At 40.8% G+C, this 16,071-nt stretch overlaps 1 protein-coding gene across 2 annotated transcripts in view; it reads left to right on the top strand.

Moving 5' to 3' along the window:
• The window catches only part of LOC122796386 (zona pellucida binding protein), a 944,481-nt gene that overhangs the window by 704,136 nt on the left and 224,274 nt on the right, over positions 1–16,071 (top strand). For both annotated transcript variants that reach the window (XM_044064828.1, XM_044064827.1), the window contains exon 6: positions 6,967–7,043. In XM_044064828.1, the coding sequence (XP_043920763.1) occupies positions 6,967–7,043 (77 nt within the window). The remainder of the gene's footprint in view (positions 1–6,966; positions 7,044–16,071) is intronic.

Here is a 16,071-nt window from a genome sequence, read left to right on the forward strand (position 1 = left end):
AAACCCGGATCCGAGATGTCTGGGTGATGGAATTCTTGCTTTTGTGTTGAGACTAGAGTTAATTGCTAGAATTTGCATGAATAATGTATTTTATTGTGTAGCTTTCTGACCAGGTGCAAGATCAAAAGGGGCTGTTACACTCTGAGCTTCTGTTAGCCCATGAAACAGAAAATAATAATGCAATCTGAAATGAGTCAGTGGTACTGTGTTATCAATTTAAGGACAGAGAGACTCAGAACATTTAGCATTTGTCTTGAGAACATCCAACATCACCAGCACTCTGCCTATGCTCTATATGTAAGTTTATTTTAGAACTGTGTTCTCTCTTAGATATAGCTAGGAAATAGGAAGATTAGATTTTTTTCTGTATTGATGTCAGAACTTTCCTACTGTATTATTTTAAGTATTTCTGTGCGGTCTCTGAACTCTTGGCAAGCACTGTGTAATAAGAAGTATTGTCTTGTGTTTTTATTATTTATTATTAAATATTTTTAAACCTTTCAAGTGTGGCTGTTTTATGTAGAGATAATTTAAGCTCTAGAGTACATTGCATGTATGTAGTGATACTGTCCAAGTCACTCCAATCAGCTTTGCCATTCAGTCACACTTACCATTCGGATAATAATATTGCATAGTAATACTTGGACACCCTTTGTTAAGGGCCTTTTTAGTAGTTGATATTAGTGGGTGGTGGCAGCTGGTGCTACCTTTTAGACTGGGCAGAAAGGGGGCACAGCTGGAGAATCTGTGCCAGCCTTCCCCAGGAGTGTCTCTGTGTTTGTATATAACTCATATCTCAAAGTGTGTGTGTGTCAGCTACTTGGGCACGGACACAAAGCACTGGTTGGACAGAGAGGATGCTGGAGGTTTTAGCTTGCCCACTAGGCTGAGATCTGGACCCTATAACTATGCCAGTGGGAAGTCTTATTGGGAATCTGGAGAGAAAGCAGCCCCAGACTGACTGTGGTCTATATGTGTTATTAAGAGAAATTGTACTTTACTTTGTGTGTATTTGTTATCCTCCCCTATGTGAATGCACCTCACTGGTGTTAGTGGTGATGATTAAGGCTCCCTGATTGCTGAGCCAGTGCACAAGCATCACAACTAGTGTCATAAAATTTCTAAATGGGCATCAGAGACTAACCTTGACCCTTATTCAGCATCAATCAATAAAGTCCTGGAATTCTTAACATTGCTTTTTGAAACAGGAGCATCTGCCTCTACTATTCGAGTGCATTTAGCTGCAATTTCAAACTTTCATACTGGTTTAAATGGGAGATGTCCTAAAAACTTTGCAAAGCCTTTCTGAAAGGAAACTAGTAAAAAATCACTGTTCACCTGGTTGGAGCCAAATCCTTTAATGAAAATCAATAGCAACAATAAAAAACATATGATTTCGTCTGCAAGTAGACAAACTTCATCAGATCTGAAAGGAACCTTAATGCTCAGACCTCCATATAAAGAACCCTCTGCACTTTGGGACTTGAATCTGGTACTTCAGTCTCTAATTCATTCCCCTTTTGAACCTTCTTCAAACTGCAATCTGAAGTTCTTGTCCTGGAAAACTTTATCCTTGATAGCTATTACTTCTGCCAGGAGGATATCTGAGATACAAGCCTTATCTTGCAAACCTCCTTATCTAATTTTTCATAAAGACAGGGTCTTCTTGTGAAGAAATCCTTTTTTTTACCAAAGATAGTATCCAAAACCAGACTCTACAGCTCCCAGCTTTCTTTCCCAACTTCTCAAGTAAAGGGGAATATTGTCTACATTTACTAGATGTGCGTAGTCAATTATGTTTCTACCTTCACAGAACAAAAGAAATTAGAAACTTTCTTTTTCTTCAGTTGCTATGGGAAAACCAGTTTCTAAAGTTACTCTAGTAAATGGCTTAGGGACTGCATAACTTTCGTTTATAACAAAAGGAAACTGTGACTATCAGGACCTGTTAAAGCACATTCAACAAGAGCAATAGCCACTTCTGCAGTTTTTCATGATAGAGCTTCTATAGACGATATTTGTGCAGCAGCTACATGGACATCTCCTCATATGTTTTGTTTTGCAATACAAGCTGGATCTGGTCTCTAGGGGACGAGCATCATTTGGCTCGAAGGTGCTCAGGAATATTCTTCCATGAGACCTACCAAGATTTAGGTAGCTGGGGACTCTGTCTCACAGTCAAGGATTAAGTGAAGATTGACAACATCAGCAAGCTCGATCTGAGGTAATCTTGTGAGGAGCATTATGGATAGAGCTTAGCGCAAGAGTTTTTGGAGAGACTGAGCTGAAATAATGGCCGAGTCGATTACAAGATTCGGAACTGAACCCACAGTCAAGGATAAGTGAAGATCGACAACACAGATGGAACATTATGGTAAGACATAACTTCTTTTTTTCAAAAACTCGATCATATGGTCTCGACCATATGAACTTAGAGTTTCTGAAAACTCAGTCAACTGATAGGGACACACACACACACACACACACACACACACACACACACACACACACACACACACACACACACACACACACATCATCACATCATCCAGGTTTACTATGCTGGAATAGTTCCAAGAAGGCAGACATGGTGTAGATCTGAAAGTTACCTTGAGGGTGTCAAAGGACAACTTTTCAATTCATTTTTTCTATGTCTGCTATTTGGACAGCAAACAGATGAACTTATAACTGACCTAGAGGGCAAAGGTAAAGCAAAGTCATCTGAGAAGAAAATGTTTCATGCAACCACTCACACCCAGTTCTCCAAAAGAGTTTCCATAAGCAAGATACATTTTTATACGAAACAAGGAGCCTAGAAACCTTACAACTAGGGGTAGTCTAAGCATTATACTTTGAACATACTAGCAGAAAGAAAAAGCTCCTGGTGTTTTCAGCTTGAAGTTTCTCACCAGCCACCACTGTTTTACACCTGGGAAGTAGTGTTTAGTATCATCTGCCTGTCTGGGATTACGTCTCTTCAGAGAAATAGGTTCTTTAAACAAGTTCTCAAGGTTGTTCCATAGAGATTTACCAGATGACTCATTCAGTAACTGTCCCATACATCATCACCGAGATGAAATAGGCTTTACTATTAATGAAACAATTTTTTACAGAAAAGAGTAATATATTGGGTTATACATTGATAGAAATAACAAGGGTTTTACACCATACTGTTTCTTGTACCAAAGAAAGACAGTTTCTTGAGATCAGTCCTAGATTTGTTAAATCTGAACATGTATGTACTATTGAGAAAGTTCAGAATGATGATGCTGAAGTCAGTCCTCCCTTTTATGGATGACTTTACGTTACAGCTATAGACATTAAAGTTGCTCACCTTCCTATTCAAGTAATTGCATCTCATGGAAAATATCTGAGATTCTAAGTATCTTACATTTTTTCTGCTGACATACCTCAGAATTTTTACTATATGTTTGGCACAGTGATTACATATCTCAGGAATTCACACATCACCATATTCCATAAACACCATAAACACCATGGGCATTAATCCCTATGTCACTCGATGGGTTGCCAACTGGCTTACTGACAGAACCCACACTGTAAAAGTAGCAGACTCCAAATGTAGCTCCAGACAAGTGACAAGTGGAGTACCTCAAGATTCAGTCATGGGACCGCTGTTGTTTGGCATCTACTTTTCTGAAGTGCAGGCCAACACTAAGGGACTCTGGCTAACAAAGTTCACAGATGACTGCAAACTGGGAGTCGTTATTGAATCCCCAAATGATGTGGATATTCTACAAAAGGGCCTTACAGAAACAGATGCTTGGTGCCAGAGCCATGGGCTCAAGCTCAATGCCAAGAAATATATAGTTATCCCCTTTGGGAAAAAACATGTACCCGTGAATTACCACATAGGTGGCAGTACACTAAACACCAAAATTGTGATAAGAGACTTAGGGACACAGGTGGACAGTGGTCTCACCTTCGATAACCACATCGCCACAACAGTCAGGAAATCCTTCTATGTGGCACACCTCATCACTAAGGGCTTTTCATCCAGAAAAAAGGAGGTCATTGTCCCACTGTACTCATCCCTCATTAGACCCATTATAGAATACAACGCCCCATTTAGTATGTACCTCTCAAGACATCTGCAACAACTGGAAAGGCCACAGAAATACCTCACTAAAAGAATCACAGGCCTAAAGCAGATGCCGTATGCTGACCATCTAAAAAAACTCCACCTATACTCTATCGCATATCGTCTACTCAAAGGCGATCTCTGCTTAACATACAAGGCCATGTCAAACCCAGAGGTATTGGACATGCTACACTTAAAGAAATCCCAATCCCTCAGAGACACACGCTCCAGGGATCTAAACATTGTCATCACAATGAACAAAACATGCTGGAGGGACAGGTTCCTGACCAGAGACTCCCCAGACTCTGGAATAGACTGCCCATACATGTCAAGCAGAACGCCTCTTTGGCCATCTTCAAAAGGAACCTTTATGATTGGATGGGAGATGGGAAATTCACCCCGGGGATCATGTCAGTCACCCTGCTAGACAGGAGTCCAGGGAAGTAAATACTGTGGGAAGAAATAGCCAGGTAATTGTTATGGCTAGGCTTGTATAAGCACTAGGGCTGATAGCCTAATACCAACCTATGAACCATACCGCTGACAATTGTCTTCTGGTAATATCAACTCACCATCAGTTACTGCACAGTGTCAGAACAACAGTATCACAGATGCGATATTTAAGGATTACCATAAGTCTCATGAGCTATTTCCAATCTACTACCTTCCCGAAGAGCATTATAAATTCTGAAGAAACTTTCCCTGCCTCCTGTACTACAGGTGGTCTTGTAACTTTCACCTCCTAGGGGTAACAAAGTACTGATGCAGATGCTAGATAACATTATGATTTACTACTAAGTGACCCTCCCTGAAAAAAACAATGCAGTTGTGTAATATACTTAAAACAGTTCTTCAAGGTAACAACAAGCCTCTTTCCTGTCTTATTCACCTTTTCAAATGAATATACGTATGTGAATTTTAATTTTATGTTTTCTGAAAACTTTTTAGACTTGCATTAGTGTTGTATATGTTTTGTTTTTCTATACTTTACAAGTAAGGGCACCAAATATTTGTCACAAGTGCACATATTCCAGTGGAAATGTTAGTCAGGAGTAACTGAAGAGAGAGTATACTACTGCTGTCTTTATATAAGATTATTGCACCATTGTTGTTAGTATCTTTGGGAAAATTGGTTTTATCAGTGTAACAAATAAGCTGGTTAAAGTGTAATTGTCATACTGAGCTGTCTTCACGGATCTGCTGCTATGGTAGATGTATTAGACAGGTGTAGTATTCCTGTGCACTTTTCACTGTTCTTTTTGATTCCATGCCTTGTCACAAAATTTAGAAGAAAAAGAAAATGATCCTTGCTACCTTTTGGTTGCTGAGAAGGGTGTGTATTCAAACTCTCAGGTGTCTTGCAATGCAGAAGACGCTTAAAGTCCAAGGCATAAAAGTCCACAATATGTGGGTGTTTACCTTGGCTGTGGTTCTCACGTAGATTCCTTGCTCCTACTTGATCAGAGATGTTTGAATCAACAAGAGACATTCCATGGTCAGATGTTTCCTGATAAAAGGAGGACATCTCCATCAGTGCTGGGAGGACTCCTATAGTGACACAGTCTGTCATTTCCGAGTGATTATTACTTAACTTAAGTAACTATAGAACTTGATTATCAGGTATGCCACTAGCATGCTTTTGACAAGTTCATAAAGGATAAAACTGTTGACCAGAGCTGGTTGGTTGAACAGTTCCTTATTGGGAGTCTTACTTTACACCTGCCTTTGAAGTATCCATCTTCTGCTTGCAGCTTTACCTTTATGATTGATATGTCATTTCTGAAGTTTGATACTTGCAAAATGCCTTTCTGGTAGTTATTACCTCCTCTGGTACAGTCTTCAAGCTGCAGTTGCATCTGTGGAAAGCTCTGTTTAACCTTCCAAACAGATCCAAGAACCATTAACACTGTATCACACTTTGAACCAAAAGTGTATTCTGAGCAGTTTTTACTTTAAGTAGAAATTTCAACTCCAAATTTGCTTGAAAGGGTATTCTACATGGTACAGAGATTCATGTATACATTTGAGGAACACCACCAGTTCTGATTTTCTCTGAAGCAAGTACACAAATTTTCGGCTGACCAGATGTGTATCTCCTTTGCTACTTGCTTCAAACAGAGAAGGATTTGCAGTGGCTGCGTAAATCCTTTTCAGATAGATAATTAGTGCTTTACCATCATTAGAAAATGTTGGTATCGGGGAAGTACAACAAGGAGAGTGACTGTTAATTCCTTGCTTTAGAAATATTTCCAGTGAAGTAATTTTTCCAGTGATCTTTGCTGTCATGTCACACTTTCATCAAGCATTATGGCTTGTCCCATGATTCCACGAGCATTCTCTGGCACTTCAGTATTTCAGGAATTAGCCTTTTTAGATGTTGCCCTTTGGCATTCCTCTAGCTCCATTCTCTCAGCTATGTTTATATTTTCCAGTGGGGATGCCTTATAACAGGTACCCTCTGCAAAACATTTTATGAAGTCAGATATACCAGATACCTACTCACAGTATCAGATGACCAGCAAGAATGCCTTCTGCTGTAGCTACCATTCTGTACCACCATTCCTGTAAAATCTCTCAGTATATGATCATCAGATACATTTTCTTTTAAGTCAAGCAGTATATGATTTAGTTTTTTTGTTTCATTGTTTTTCTTACTGTATTTGTTCAGAATTTAGGATTAGATAGACAGATAGCTGGAGGCACATTCTACGTCAATGATGGGAGATGGAGAACATTTTGAACTCTTCTAAGGTGGGATATCAGAGGAGGAATTGCATCACATTTTCCATTGCAAAAAAAACTCTTCACGTGTCATATGTTTAGATTTTTATCTGTTATTCATGCTATTTTTTGTCTTGTTCTAGTTTCTGATTTAAGTCCGCTTTCTTCGGTTTCCTGCAGTGGGATGAATACTTGCTATCGCAATGAACGAGTTATTGAGGTATGCCTTTTTTCATGTAATGCAGATTTCTAAGTGTATATTTTAACAGAGATGTACAGCTCAGATAACAAGGATTTCTGCAGTTGCTTCTACTAATGACGTGATTCATCTTTAAACTAGACTGGAAAGTAACAATTGGGATGCTTAGGAGTTTCATCATTTAGACAAATTCCAGAAATGCTGTACATTTCCATGCAGAAATTAGTTTAGTGCCTGTTTACTTACATGTTAGATGCATTGCTTTTTAATTTTATTTGCATTGATTTATTTTTCCTGAAATTCATAGCATGTTTTTCCTAAAATGCTGACAGTAATAGTTTTGTCTAAGTAATTCTTGCAATTTATAACTCCATTCTTTTTCTTTCTCTTTTTGAGTTTCCTTGAATAAATGGGAAGCATGAGTTATATTTTTAACTTTATTCATTTACTTAATTTTTTTTCTATGTTTTTATGTTCTGATAACAATTGTAAATTTTATTCATTTTGTCTTTCACTGCAGTCACATGTCTGAAGATTGAGATTGCTGATCAAATATTTCATTTCCAGCTGATGTCATACTGTGCACTGGTATGGCAGCATTAGTCATGGAAGGTGTCAGCAGCATATATTTTTTTGCCTGTATGAGATGTGATAATTTTATATTTCTTGCTTCAAAATTTTAGCTTTGTCTCTATGGCCTAATGCATATATTTTTTTCCAAACTGTTTTAGCCTAGTTAAGTAACATTTTAGTTTTCATGACTATTGATCACACTGGATGTTCATCTTATTGATTACTGCAACACTTATATCCTCCCAGGGATATAACAGCCTCCAAGTGTCCAAAGCTTCAGGGCACCTTCCATACATCCAAAATGTCAGACAGCTTGAATTGAGCTAACTAAAAGACAATTTTGGGTGCAAAGCCTTTCAAAGCTTTACTGGCACTGAAGAGCACATTCCTCTGAGGCTTTCAAGGATCAATGATCAGCTTGTGCTTTTCATTTCTGGGCAGATAAGTTCCCTTTGGGGGGAAAAATTTCCACTTTCTTAATTTTGTTGATATTTTATTACTTTCATCTTGAGGAAAGTTATTAAAACTAGGAGTGTTGCGTTTTAACAGACTGGCTCTAGACTGTAACGTACTTTTAAACAGAGCAGTCATTTTCTTTTCTGTCAGCTTAAAAGTGGTGTAAAGTAACTGAAAACATTTTTTTAAGGAGAAATTGTTTATTTTACTCTTATGGGGCTGGCATATTGTCTTTAAATGCTTTTCTTTGTGTTTCTCTGTCAAAAACATAACCTTTGTGGACTGGTAGTATTTACAGGTAATTGCTGATTGCCTTTCTCAGGAAGGAGGTACCATTTTTGACTTGACCATAAAACAAACTATCAGTTCCCATAGTCAGTCCATCTTCCAATCACAAAAATAAAAAAAAATTAAGCTAACAGCCTTTGCTGCCACCACAGGCTAGCAATTTGCCTTGCGTCACTCTGCTGTGGCCATTTGTTGTACCTCAGACCACTCATTCTTTACCCTGGAACCCTGTGGTGTAGCACCTACAGCCACTGTGGACCGGGGATTAACCACATCCTCTGTGGCTGTTGGGGTCCACTCAGTGAGCAAGGGAGAGCCACTGTTGTTGGTCCTGAGAGAGTGAGTAGGAAAGGTTTCCCTGTTGCTGTTATCATAATGCTGCGCACATCCTTGTGGAAGCTGCTGCTATTAGTAACCCAGTTGGCCCATTTTTCCTCTCAAAAAGAAATAGAAAATTAAGCATGCATCTACTCTTCCTCAATTTGCTTTGGACAGGGGTAGTTTACTGGGTCTGGCTCAGGGTTTAATTCAGGCTATTAATCCTTCTTGTAAAGTAGTTCCTGGTAAAATAGAAGGATTCCTTTTTTCCTGAAGAGATTCAAGATTCTGAATCTGACCACGAAGATGCATGGATCAATACAGGGCATGTTCCTCAGATTTCTGATTCAGACTCAGAGGGGAGCTTAGTTTCTGATTCTTTCTGTCGTGGTTTCTCTTTCTCTGGGACTATTGCTAGAATGTGCCAGTGTTTTCAGTGGGAGAACAGTGAAGTTTCTCAGTTCCTCAGAAAATAATATGAATTGTTACAGAAGGATTTTCCAGAACCTACACCCATTCCTCCTATTCTGTCTGCTTTAGAGGATTTGTGTATGTGCTTCTGCCTGGAATTTTCCTGATGGTCAGCCAGTTGACCCTAAAAAGAGAGGTAGGATATATAAAGTTCCTCAGTCTTTTAAATTTTTGTACACTGTTCTCACACATGATCCATCAGCTATAGCTTTTGTTGATCCCACTGCTGCTAAGCACTTAGTTAATTCCAATCCTGTTATTTCTGATAAGGATGGGAAAATTATTGACAGGTATGAAAAAAAGTGTATTCTTCTGCAACTATGATTTTCAGAATTTTTATCTCTCAGACTCATGTGTTAATGTTTCTTCTGACAAATTGTGAAAGTATGAGGAATGTTTTATCTGCAATTTATTCTTGTGAGGAAAAAATCTGAACTGATGTTGTTAATCTTCATTCATTCCTTACTGAAGGGACTTCTAAAAACGCCATTCTCACAGGCTATTTCTGGATTGGAGGGCACTTCCCCTTCAAAGAGAGAACATAAGAAAAGACCACACTCTGTTCCCTCTTCACCCTCTGGTGATAAGAAGTGTGAACCAAAGACAAAATTACCCAAATTGACTCCGATGGCTCCAGGGCCTCAACCTCCCTCCATGGTGCCATCCTCGGTACCGAAGCTGGCTACTTCTCTTTCTATGCCATCTTCAAAAGTTTTGACCTTGGCACTGGCCACAGCACTGACAATGACTACGGCACCAGCTGTACCTCCATTTTGTACTACATCCTATTTGGCACCGTACACTCACTGTACCCATGGTACTGGTCTGGAGACCATGATGTCAATGGAATATCATGCTCGGACCTGATATTCACAATGGTGGATTCTTTATTTGGGCAGCAGTATAGCCCTTTTCTGGAATGGCCTTCCTCCCCATTGGGGATATCAACCCAGCCTATCAGGATTCTCTCTGAATTGGACATGGTGCATCTTCTGGATCAGCTGCTGATGGCCAGATGGATTGCAATGCCATCAAGAACTCCCTTCCCATCCAGACTTGGGAGTCTTTCTCCATGGAGTCCAACTTATTCTCCTCCTTTGATCTCCTTGCAGATATCAAGGCTCTTGGCACCGATGCCTCTTTTGGTTCCCACTTCTTTGGTTCCACTGGTGGACCTCACCGTTGTTCCAGAGCCAGCCCTTTGGTCTTCAACTCATTCGGAGCTAGGCCATCCTCAGGATCCTGACTGGACTGTGGGCACCGTGACCTAGTATGGTGCCTATTTTTTCCACTGCACCATCTCCTAATGGTTCTGGGAGTCCTGACAGTACCAAGTCCTCTTGGGGCTCCTTTCTTGGGAGTGGGCCCATCAGAGTGGGGTGTGACCCCATTTCTGAGGTTGTCCTTCTCAGTTCTGGGCACCCCATCCCTCTTCAGGTGGTCCAGCTTTCTAAGCGATGGAGAGGGCCCTTGCCTCTGCAGGCAAACTGTCTGTGTCGGAATTCCAAATATGTCCTCCCTCTGAGCCTCAGCTGACACAGACCACCACATCAGGACTTCAGGCAAGCCTCAAGATACCCTGCTGCAGGGTGCCCTCTCTTCGGAGTCCTCTTCAGAAGCCCTCGCTGAAGAGATGCCATGCAAAAGGACGTGCAAGAGAAATCACATAGAATCCCCTGAGGAGTCCTTCACTGAAAATACAGACTACAGTGAATGGAAGGGGTCCCCACAGTCACCCCCTGAGGGTGTTTCCATACTGGAAATTCTGAAGCAGCGTGGAGACTGGAAGCCCAACAACCCTTCCTTCGGGGAGTCCATATTCTTGCAGGCTTTTTGTGTCTGACCCTCTACTTCTTGGGTGACCCCGCCTGCAGATGAGCTAGTCCAACTCATCATGCAGCAGGCATAGAAGAGTCTTGATACCATCAAACCAATCCCTTGGAGACCAGACAAAATTTTATCTCCTCCAGAAGAAAATCCACATGGGTCAAAAGGACTACCAGTAGACGCTATGATGGTGGTGGCAGCCACAAGGAAAGAGCTCACTGAGGAGAGCCAGACTGTCCATCCTCCAAACGGAGTCCTGGACAGTGGACAGATTAGGGAAGTGAGTGTTTGCTTCATCGACCTTTGCCATTTGGTCTTTGAACTATTTGGCACATTTCACTAGGCTTCAGACAGACCTAGTCTCGGAACTCTCCGAAACCTTAGCAGGAGCAGTCTCTGATGAGTACATGACAAAGTTGCCTCACAGCTTGCAGCCCTGGAGTCCATTTCCAACTCGTCCATGTGGTTAATTTCCCATGCAACTGAAGGGGTGGTGAGAGATGCAGGTTCAGGTGTTGTCATGAGATGTCATGTCTGGATGCACCTTTGTGACTTTGTGGACCCTTTTAAGTCTTCTTTTTGTAATGCTCCAGTGGAAGCTTCTTTCCTTTTTGGCCAGAAAGTGAAAGACATGTTAGCCAGGTGTGAGAAGGATGGCATGACCCTGTCTGCTGCGGCCATATGTTTTACCATCCCTCAATGACCCTACTCTAGGAGACAGAGGAGTAGAAATATGTGGCACAAAAAAATCCCAGGGTCCTTTCCATGACACAAGTAGCGAGTTTACTCCCTGGGGCAGAGGGGGTATCTCTTCCAGAAGATGTCCCTACAGAGTTAGATCCAGAGATTCCTTCTCTGGACAGCCCTATCAGGACTCCTGAAGAGCGGCCCATTTGCTTTCCTCTGGAAGCAGTCGGGGGACGTTTTTCTCTGCACCACTCTGCCTGACAAATGATAAACACAGATTCTTGGGTGCAGAATATCATAACCAGAGGTTATCACATCCCTTTCAGTTTTTATCCAAAGTCATCAAGACAAATTCCCGATGTTCCACCCAGTCCAAGGGAAGCAGCACCTCAAGAAATAAGAAAGCTGTTACAAAAAAGAGTCATCCAAGCAGTTCCACCAGACCAAATAGAATCCGGATTCTACTCAAGATTCTTTTTAGTACCAAAAACGGCAGGGGACTGGAGATCAGTTCTGGATCTCAGCATTCTGAACAAATTTGTCACCCAAGCAAAATTCTGGATGGTCACGGTTCAGTCTATCCTCCCCTTTCTGGAGAAAGACAACTGGATGTGCTCAATAGATCTTCAGGATTAGTATTACCATATAAAAATGGACAAATGCTCCAGAAGATTCCTTTGCTTCCAGCTGGGAGCCAATCATTACCAATTGCCCTTTGGACTCTCTACAGCCCCCAGAGTGTTCTCCAAATGCATGACAGTGGTCACAGCTCATTTGAGACTACAAGGATTCCAGGTGTTTCCATACTTAGACGTTTGGCTCCTTACTGCCCCCTCCAAGTGTCTACTGGTAACAGCCTTAAACTACACCAAAATTCCTAGGAATCTCTATAAACTGGGAGAAATGCAACCTGGCTTCCTCTCAAAACTTGGAATTTATAGGAGCAACATTCAGTACCCAAGCTTAACTCCGGGTGATACCCTGTCAGGACACAGCTTCAGTGCAAACTATCTTCCAACTTCAAGGTTCAATGGCAGCATCGATCATAATTGTCCCTTTAGTGAGACTACACATGAGGCTCCTTCAGTGGCTTCTTTTAAGGCAGTGGTGTCCAGCGCATCATTCTATGTCCTTCCAGATCAGCATAACAAACCAATGCAAACAAGATTTAACTTTGTGGGTGAAGCCAGGAAAAGGCTTTTGGAGTTATCCTTTCTCCCCATCACAACCCAAGGTCACAGTGACCATGGACGCTTCCCTGATAGGGTGGGGGGGCTTTTTCAGGGAAAGATGGTTCAGGCCAACCTGCATATCAATGTTCTCGAACTGAGGGCAGTGCTTCTAATGTTGCAATCATTCCAATCTGTCCTCCTGTCAGGAACAATTGCTATCCAGTCCGATAATATGTCAGTAGTCTAGTACATCAACAAACAAGGGGGAGCCAAGTCCTACCCATTGTGTCGAGAGGCCATGAGGATTTGGCAATGGGTGATAGCTTCTGACCGCTTTCTGATAGCAATGCACATTCCTGGGGATTCCAACGTAATCACAGACAAGCTGAGCTGATGTATGCTCCTGCCTCACGAGTGGTCCCTCAATCCAACCATAGTGGCGAGAATTTTCATCCACTGGGGTCTTTCTTGCTGCGACCTGTTTGCCTTTGCAGCAAATCACAAATGCAACAGCTACTTTTTCCTAATCCCCCTGTGGGGGAGTCCCTGTGGGATGCTCTAATACACGATTGGCCCATGGGACTTCTATATGTCTCCTCTTCCCCTGATCCCACAATTTCTAAAGAAAGCCCTTTGGCTGAGAAGCAAAGTGATCCTCATTGCACCCTACTGGCCATGACAAGTTTGGTTTCCCTTCCTTTGGCCTTACCTAGTATGCCAACCATGGATTCTGGATTCAATTCCAGAAGTGATCTCGCACCCGCAGGGGTTGACTCACCCAAACATATCCAGTCTCAAGCTGACAGCTTGGATTTCCCCACTTCCAGTAATTGCCAGGCAAAATAACCTTACTTCCTCAGTATGTCACATCCTTCTGGCTTCACATAAACCATCCACCAGAAAAATGTACCTTAGCAAGTGGAAGAGATTCTTTATTTAGTTTAGAGAAAGACAACTAGACCCTTGTTTGGCTCCTGTTAATATAATTTTAGATTATTTGTCAGGTCTTCTCCACCATTTGAGTACATCTGGCTGCTATCTCAAACTTCCATGATGGAGTTCAGGACTCATCCTTAGTCTCCCATCGTCTCTGTAGAACTTTCTTGAAAGGGCCTCCCATATCACCACCCTTCGAAGAACCTATAGAACCTTGGAGTTTAACATTACTTCTACAACCCCTAACGCAATCACCTTTCGAACCTGGTGCAACTTGCAATATAAAGTTTCTGTCCTGGAAATCACTATTCCTAGTAGCCATCACTTCCACAAGATGCATATTCAAGCTTAAGGCCCTATGCATAAAACGCCCATACATGGTTTTTCATAAAGAGACAGTATCACTCCGGACTACCCCTTCCTTTCTGCCCAAGGTCGTCTCAGAATTGACAGTTAACCAGGCAATTGATATACCAGTCTTTTTTTCCTAACTATTCAAATAAAGGAGACTATTGTCTTCATTTACTGGATGTACACAGACAATTGCATTTTTATCTGGATAGAACAAAGTCAATACTTAAATCAGACCAATTTGTTTCCTATTCAGGCCCTAAACTGGGAAAATCTGTTTCTAAAGTACTTTATCCAAGTGGTTGAGAAACTGTATATCCTTTGTCTACAATGTTGTGTCTTTCGACTTTTCCCGGTTAGGGGTCGCCACAGTGGAACTCCGGTCCACTAATGATTGGCAGTAGATTGTTACGTGCCAAGTTGCCAGCCCTGATGCACAACCTTCAACGAAGGTATGCCCATTCTCGCATGTCTCCACGCAGAAGATGCTCTAGCTGAGAATCGAAGAGGACAATGTCTTACTGTGAGGTGACAATGCTACCGCAGCACCACCACCGCAGTATATCCTTTGTCTACAATCTTAACTCATTCACTCCGGTGCAGCTCAGAAAAAGATGCCTGCTTAATTCCACCATAGGAACAACAGTGCAGCCTGAGCTCATTTTCAGAAAATCCATTTGTAATACTATACAGAAAACAAATGTTCATAACTCTTTATAAGAGCTACACTAAAAATGTAAACGCGAAGATTGTTCAGCAGACACTGAACTTTCCAACAGTGTAAATGTTGATAGTGCATATCAAAGTCATTATTAAATATTTGGCAAGGAATGCTGATATTGTGCATATTTTTTACCTTTTTGGAAAAGCAAAGCACAATATCGTGGGTCTATACCCCATGCAGACCCATTTTGGAAAAGCAAAGCACAATATCTTGGTCTATGTATCATGCAGACCCATACAATTTGAATTTAATTTGTTAGTATGAATGTCAGCTTTAAAATGATACCTTAACCATTATTGTGTGACGCTCCTTTCATGAGATATTCACAGAAATATGATTAATATATTATTTCTCATAACTGATAAATAAACAAAGCATAATATCTCATCACCTGTAACAGACAGAGCCTACATATCAGTGTAGAAGTTGTGCATCTGAATGTCAGCTTCAAAATGACGCATCATTTGTGTGATTACCATGCTCCCTTGCAAAGATATGGGCATAATAATGGGAAGTATTGTAAATGTATAATTTTCATATTCGTACAAGACTAAACAAACTGTGATATGTGTACATGTGTACAGTGCACAGACACAGTTCTTTTGTCATGTTGTAAGGAGTAACACTGTCTTCAAAATGAGGTATTACTTCACATGATGAGATGCTCCCTTGCAAAGTTATTTACCAAAATATGAAGAAAAATCATAATTTCCATAACCATAAGTTCCAAACAAACTTTGATATCTGCAAATGTGTCAAACATACAGGCACAATTATTTTACCATGTTGGAACCAGCAATACTTTCTTCAAAATGAGATATTACTTGGCACATTCAGATGCTCCCTTGCAAAGTTATTTACCAAAATATTAAAAAAAAATCATAATTTCTATAACCTAAGTCCCAAACATTTTGATATCTGCACATGTGTCAAACATACAGGCACAATTCTTTTACCATATTGAAAGCAGCAATACTGTCTTCGAAATGAGATATTACTTGGTGCATTCAGATGCTCCCTTGCAAAGTTATTTACCAAAATATGAAAAAAAATCATAATTTCCATAACCGGAAGTCCAAATCAAACTTTGATATCTGCAAATGTGTATAACATACAGTCACCATTCTTTTACCATGTTGGAACTGTCAATGCTGTCTTCAAAATGAGGTATTACTTGGCACACTAACATGCTCCCTTGCAAAGTTATTTACCAAAATATGAAACAAAATCATAATTTCTATAACCT

The sequence above is a fragment of the Protopterus annectens genome, chromosome 3.part0 (genome assembly GCF_019279795.1).
Source record: "Protopterus annectens isolate FY-2018-M chromosome 3.part0, PAN1.0, whole genome shotgun sequence".
Taxonomy (NCBI): Eukaryota; Metazoa; Chordata; order Ceratodontiformes; family Protopteridae; genus Protopterus; species Protopterus annectens.